The following is a 5,731-nucleotide window of genomic DNA, read 5'->3' as shown; positions in this document are numbered from 1 at the left end:
GCCTCAGTTTCCCTCTGGGGAAAGCAAGGGGACGATTCCATGTGGGAAGCGAAAGGTCTGGCTAGCCCCAAGCTGGGGGGGTTTCTGGTGCCCCCAGTGATGAGGGAGATACACCCACGGGGCAGGAAGGAGCCGGGTCTGGGAAGCTGGGCCCAGTCGGGAGGAAGAAACCAGGGGAGAGCAGGTCAACTGCTTCAGACATTGGGTTGACTCCAAGCAGGACCAACCCCCAACTGAATCATCCCAGCCAGGGCTTTGTCAAGCCGGGCCTTAAAAACCTCCAAGGGGGGAGCAATCCTCCGGGACCTCATCCCATGCTTTTCGCTGTCCCGACATCCCTCCGGCGAGGAGTTCCGCAGGTCGCCGGCGCCCAGGGTGGCCGTTTGAAAGCCACCGCGTATTCCAGCAGAGTCACGGACACCCGAGTTATGGACCGGGCAGCCCCGCACCCCTCAGCCGGCACCGAGATCAGCCTTAGAGACCCAAAAACCGAACAAACAAACCGAAAAAAAGGCAGGGACCCTACAGCACCGCGTTAAACATAAACTATTATCCTAACAAAACCCAGGGCAGGAGGACAAGAAAATCAGTGTCAAAGGTAAGAAACTGTTTCTGGGCTGGTTTCATTCGAACGCCGAGGGGTCAAAGCAGCTTTTTCCTCCCGCTGCTGCGCGCGGGCCGCGGTCGGGGGGTCAATGGCTGCATACGGCGGGTTCGGAGCGACCGACGGCCTCCGCTTCCGAGGGGTGCGTGACGCTGAGGTGGTGACATCGTTTCACGGGGTGAATTTGTGGGCATGGATCGACATTGACTTCCACGCGGCCCTGGTGTTGCCCGGTTTTGTGAGAGCTCAGCGCTGTCCGCCCGGGACTGAACGATCTGGGGTCGTTTCGTGTCATCTGCAGATGTTGCCACCTCGCTGGTTGCCCCTTTTTTCCAGGGGGATCCGTTCAGTGGGACCGGGCCCAGTACGGACACCACTAGTTACCTCTCTCCGCTCTGAAAACCAGCCATTTATTCGGATCCTTTTTTTCCTGTCTTTTAACCGGTTACTGGGCCCTGAGAAAACCTTCCCTCTTATCCTACAACAACTGACTTTGCTGAAGTGCCTTCGCTGAGGGACCTTATCACAGGCTTTCTGAAAATCTAAGTATGCTAGATCCACCGGATCCCCCTTGGTCCACAGGCTTGTCGACCCCCTCACAGAATTCTAGTAGATTGGCGAGGCGTGATTTTCCTTTACCAAAACCAGCTTCACTCTGCCCCGACGAATCGTCTTCGTCGCTGCGTCTGATCATTCGGTTCTTGAGTTTCAACCCATGTGCCTGGCGCTGATGTTAGACTCGCCGGCCTGGAATTGCCGGGATCACCTCTGGAGCCTTTTTTAAAAAAAAAAATCAGCCAGTCCGGAGGCGGCGTTAAGTGTTGAGTTACATACTGACCGACGACGCCTACTGTGCCTCTAGAGTCAAGGGCATGGTTAGTAGGTATCCTCTGTCTGTGGCATGCACAGGGTGCCCATCATTGTGGTCGCTTTCCTGCATGTCTTCTCACAGCCCCCACTCCCAAGGTGGGGAAACTGAGGCACAGGGCAACTTATCCAAGGGCCTGTGGTTTGTGGCGGAGCCAGGAGTCGAGCCCACAACCCAGCGCTCTGACTACCAGGCAAACCTTCCTCTCCAACCCATGCCGGACCTACAGAGGCTCTGGGGTGGTTCTAGCCGATGGCTCGTCCCCCTGGCCGGTGAGTTTGCACGCTGGCAGAAACGTGCCATCGCATGGGGTGGACAGGCCCCCCCGACTGTCCCAGCTGTGAGTGGGTTGACAGGAAGCTGCTGCAGGGGACGGGTAGCCGGGGAGGCAGGGGCTGCAAGTCTGGGAAACAACGTACTACAGAGGCAGTTGTAGGAAGGAGCAAGGAATCACGAGGAAAACTGGGTGTGGTGGCTTCCCACAGGGTCCCTGGGTTGGGTCCCAGAAGAGGGGTGGCTTGCACCATGGTGATCATCCAGCCCGCCCCCCGATTTTCCACTGATATGGGTCAGCCTGGGCCAGTCCTTGTCCATGACCCATTCTATCTCAGACCACTCAGCAACATGCCCCAAGCGCAGACTTCACCCTGTTCCCCCCTGTCCCATGGAGCAGCCCCAGAAAGCCTTAGGGGGAAACTGAGGCAGGGCTAGGCTTCGTCAAAAAAATATTGCAAAAGCTGCCCACTCCGTGGTGCCCGGGCCCGAGACCTGCCCCAAAATAATTCCCAGAGCAGATCTCTCCGAAAAGCACCCGGGGTCGGCGATGGAGAATCCCGGTGAGCTGATAGCAACTCCCCCTTCCCCGGGCCCCAAAGTTAACTCCCCATAATTTGGTTGTAGCTTTCACGCGACTGCTCCCTCGTCTCAGTCCTGGTTTCTGGGTCTCTGTTGCGCTAATTCCTTGGGGGGACTTTTCCTGTATCTCGGTTTACCTAAGGGACAAGCCCCAGGGCTTTCGGATCCAGCTGTTGCTAAGAACATCTGGGGCAGTGAGCCAATTTGTGGTTCATCACGGCTGTAGGAACAGACTGAATACTTGAAGCCTGCCTGCAGATGTGGTCGCCACCTCTCGAAAAGGATCGATTGGAATCGGAGAAGGTTCAGAACTGGACAACAAAATGATTTTGGGGTCTGGAACGGCTGCCGTATGAGGAGAGATTAATAAGATGAGAACTTCTCAGCTTGGGAAAGAGATGGCTAAGGAGGGATATGAGAGAGGGCTATAAAGTCGTGACCGGTGTGGAGAGAGTCAAAGAGGAAATGTTATTTATTCCTTCTCACAACACAAGAACTAGGGGTCACCCGATGAAATGACCAGGCAGCAGGTTTAAAACAAACCAATGGACGTATTTCTTCACACAACGCACAGTCGACCTGGGAACTCCTCGCCACTGGATGTTGTGAAGGCCAAGACCATAACAGCGTTAAAAAAAAAATAGAGAAGTTCATGGAGGATGTGTCCAGCAATGGCTATTAGCCAGGGTGGCCAGGGAGGGTGGCTCCAGCCTCAGTTTGCCAGACTCTGGGAATGGGCTGGGTCACTTAGTGATTCCCTCTGGGGCATCTGGTATTGGCCGCTGTCAAGACGGGACATTGGCCTAGATGGACCAGTGGCCTGGCCCAGTGCGGCCAATAACACCCAAAATCCCATAAAACAGGAAGAGACAAAACAGGCTGCTCTGAAGGGAGGTGGGCACAGCACACCCTGCCTGGCTCCAGGCTGGTTCTCTGCAGACCACCTGTGATCTCCTGCTTCACAACACACCCTGCGTCGAAAGCCTGTGAAGCAAAGGACCTCCCAAAAGGCCCTTCCCTCCTAACCCGCTGGCTTCGTTATCGCCCTGAGTGGGGACAGATGATTAATGAGCTGGCTGGAGGCACAGAGAGGGACTGCCAGCCACAGAGCTACATGGTGGTTGGCTCAAAGGGGAAACTGAGGCTGGGTTGCTCCAGTGTTGGGGGAGCCAGGGGGTGAAAGCAGCCCTAGACATGCTTTTTGTGATGGGTCAGCTGCCCCAGTACCCTAGCTGACAACAGGGGCAGCTGGACGTTGTGGGTCTTCTGCTAGCAAACTCCCGCTTTCTCCCCCTATAATCCGAGGCCGGCGCCAGTGAAAAAGAGAGACCCCCCACCTCTCCTGGAGCTGGGGAGAGAACCCAGGAGTCCTGGCTCCCAGCCACCCCGCTGCTCTAACCCACCAGCCCCCACTCCCCTCCCAGAGCCGGAGAGAGAACCCAGGAGTCCTGGCTCCCAGTTCCCCCGCTCTAACCCACCAGCCCCTGCGTCCTAGTAGTGCTGGTGTTCCTATCATGGAGCAGCGCTGACACCTGGTGGCCAGCTGGGGTAAGCAGCAGCGATTTAATGGACCTGGATCCTCCCCCCCGTTAGCGGCTGCGGGAACTGGCTGGCAACCAACCCCCTGTAAACGCCCAGGTGCACTGCCGCCCTGCGCATTCAGCAGGCCACCATGGCTGGCGAGGGTCTGCATAGGGGCGCTACGAGGTAACCCACTGCTTGTCTGCCGTCCCCCCCTCCAGGATGGTCACTGCTTCCAGGCCTCGCTCCCAGGTGAGGAGGGGGCCCTGAAATTCGGCTCAGTCATTGGGGGACGCCACCCGCAGGCAGCCACCAATCTCCATCGCCCTCAGCAAGGTGACCGTACACCCGGGGAAGGCTGGGGCGGGGGGCTTCCGATGCGGGGGGCGACGGGTTAGGTGGGGCTGGGAGCCAGGACTCCTGGGTTCTCTCCCCGGCTCTGGAAGGGGAGTGGGGGCTGGTGGGTCAGAACAGGGGGATGGGAGCCAGGACTCCTGGGTTCTCTCCCCAGCTCTGGGAGGGGAGTGGGGGCTGATGGTTAGAGCAGGGGGGTCTGGGAGCCAGGACGCCTGGGTTCCCTTTGTACGGTGTGGGCCCCTCTCTCCCCAGAGCCGCCTCGTCCTTTGACTTCCGCACGCTGGACCCCGAGGGGGTGATCTTTTTCGGGGACATGGGGGACCACAGCGACTGGTTCGTCCTGGGGCTGCGGCGGGGGAAAGCGGAGATGCAGATCAGCAGTGTCATGACGAACATCAGCGTGCGAGGCGGGCAGCGGCTGGACGACGGACAGTGGCACCGAGTATGGGGGGCCAGGGGGGACTCGGGGGGCTCTCCTGAGGGGTAGGGGTGCTGGGAAGAGGGACATGGGGCCGGGTGTATTTGGGGGCAGCAATTGGGGTGGGGATAGCCAGGAGGAGGGGGAAGGTTTTGGGGGGGTCCCCTTGGGGAAGCAGTAACTGGGATGTGGGTGTGTTTTAGGGGGGGCCTTGGAGTGGGGGTAGCTGTGTGGCTTGGGGGGAACCTAAGGGGTGGGGGCAGCTGGAGGGTGGATGGGTGGGTTTTGGGGGGTTCTCTCAGGGTGGAAGGGAGCTGGGTGGGTTTTGGGGGGGATCCTGGGCCTGAGGGCAGATGGACAGTGGGTTTGGGGGGATTCTCTCAGGGAGTAGGGGGGCTGGGTGTATTATGGGGGACCTTGGCTGTGAGGGCAGATGGACAGGGGGTTGGGTAGGTTTGGGGGGTTTTCTCAGGGCAGAGGGGGGCTGGGTGGGTTTTGGGGGACCCTGGGGATGCGGTGGCTGGAGGGGGCTGGGGTAAATTTGGGGGTCCCCCTGGGGTGGAAAGGTGAGGTTTGGGGCCCTGTTGAGCCACAGTAGCCAAGTGCCCCCCCGGTCCTCCCCAGATGCTGGTGATGAACGAAGGGGACAGCGTGCGGCTGGAAGTGGACGGCGACGAGCTGCTGACCCTGGGCCACGTCTCGTACCCCATCATCGAGCGCCGCACATCCAAGATGCGCCTCGCCGTGGGGGGGCTGCTCCTCCCGGCCTCCTACCTGCTGGCCCCGGTGAGGAGCCCGGATGCCTGGGTTCTCTCCCCGGCTCTGGGAGGGGGGTGGGTTAGAGCAGGGGGGGCTGGGAGCCAGGACTCCTGGGTTCTCTCCCCGGCTCTGGGAGGGGAGTGGGGGCTGGTGCGTTAGAGCAGGGGGCTGGGAGCCAGGACTCCTGGGTTCTCTCCCCGGCTCTGGAAGCGGAGTGGGGGCTGGTGGGTCAGAGCAGGGGGGCCTGGGAGCCAGGACTCCTGGGTTCTGTCCCCGGCTCTGGGAAGGGAGTGGGGGCTGGTGGGTCAGAGCAGGAGGGGCTGGGAGCCAGGACTCCTGGGTTCTCTCC

At 59.8% G+C, this 5,731-nt stretch overlaps 2 protein-coding genes and 1 long non-coding RNA gene across 3 annotated transcripts in view; all 3 read left to right on the top strand.

Annotated features, from left to right (window-relative positions):
* The window catches only part of ZBTB4 (zinc finger and BTB domain containing 4), a 29,462-nt gene extending 29,075 nt beyond the window's left edge, over positions 1–387 (top strand). Inside the window, exon 4 of the mRNA XM_032794541.2 lies at positions 286–387. Within this exon, the coding sequence (XP_032650432.2) occupies positions 286–387 (102 nt within the window). The remainder of the gene's footprint in view (positions 1–285) is intronic.
* The window catches only part of LOC142047434 (uncharacterized), a 122,148-nt gene that overhangs the window by 92,196 nt on the left and 24,221 nt on the right, over positions 1–5,731 (top strand). The gene's annotated exons all lie outside the window — the stretch shown is intronic.
* Positions 696–5,731, top strand: part of SHBG (sex hormone binding globulin) — a 7,000-nt gene continuing 1,964 nt past the window's right edge. The window contains 4 exon segments of the mRNA XM_075070640.1: positions 696–842; positions 4,070–4,184; positions 4,391–4,647; positions 5,248–5,409. Coding sequence (XP_074926741.1) covers positions 696–842; positions 4,070–4,184; positions 4,391–4,647; positions 5,248–5,409 — 681 coding nt within the window.

The sequence above is a fragment of the Chelonoidis abingdonii genome, chromosome 11 (assembly GCF_003597395.2).
Source record: "Chelonoidis abingdonii isolate Lonesome George chromosome 11, CheloAbing_2.0, whole genome shotgun sequence".
Classification (NCBI taxonomy): Eukaryota; Metazoa; Chordata; order Testudines; family Testudinidae; genus Chelonoidis; species Chelonoidis abingdonii.
This window is presented reverse-complemented; position numbering and strand designations above follow the sequence as displayed.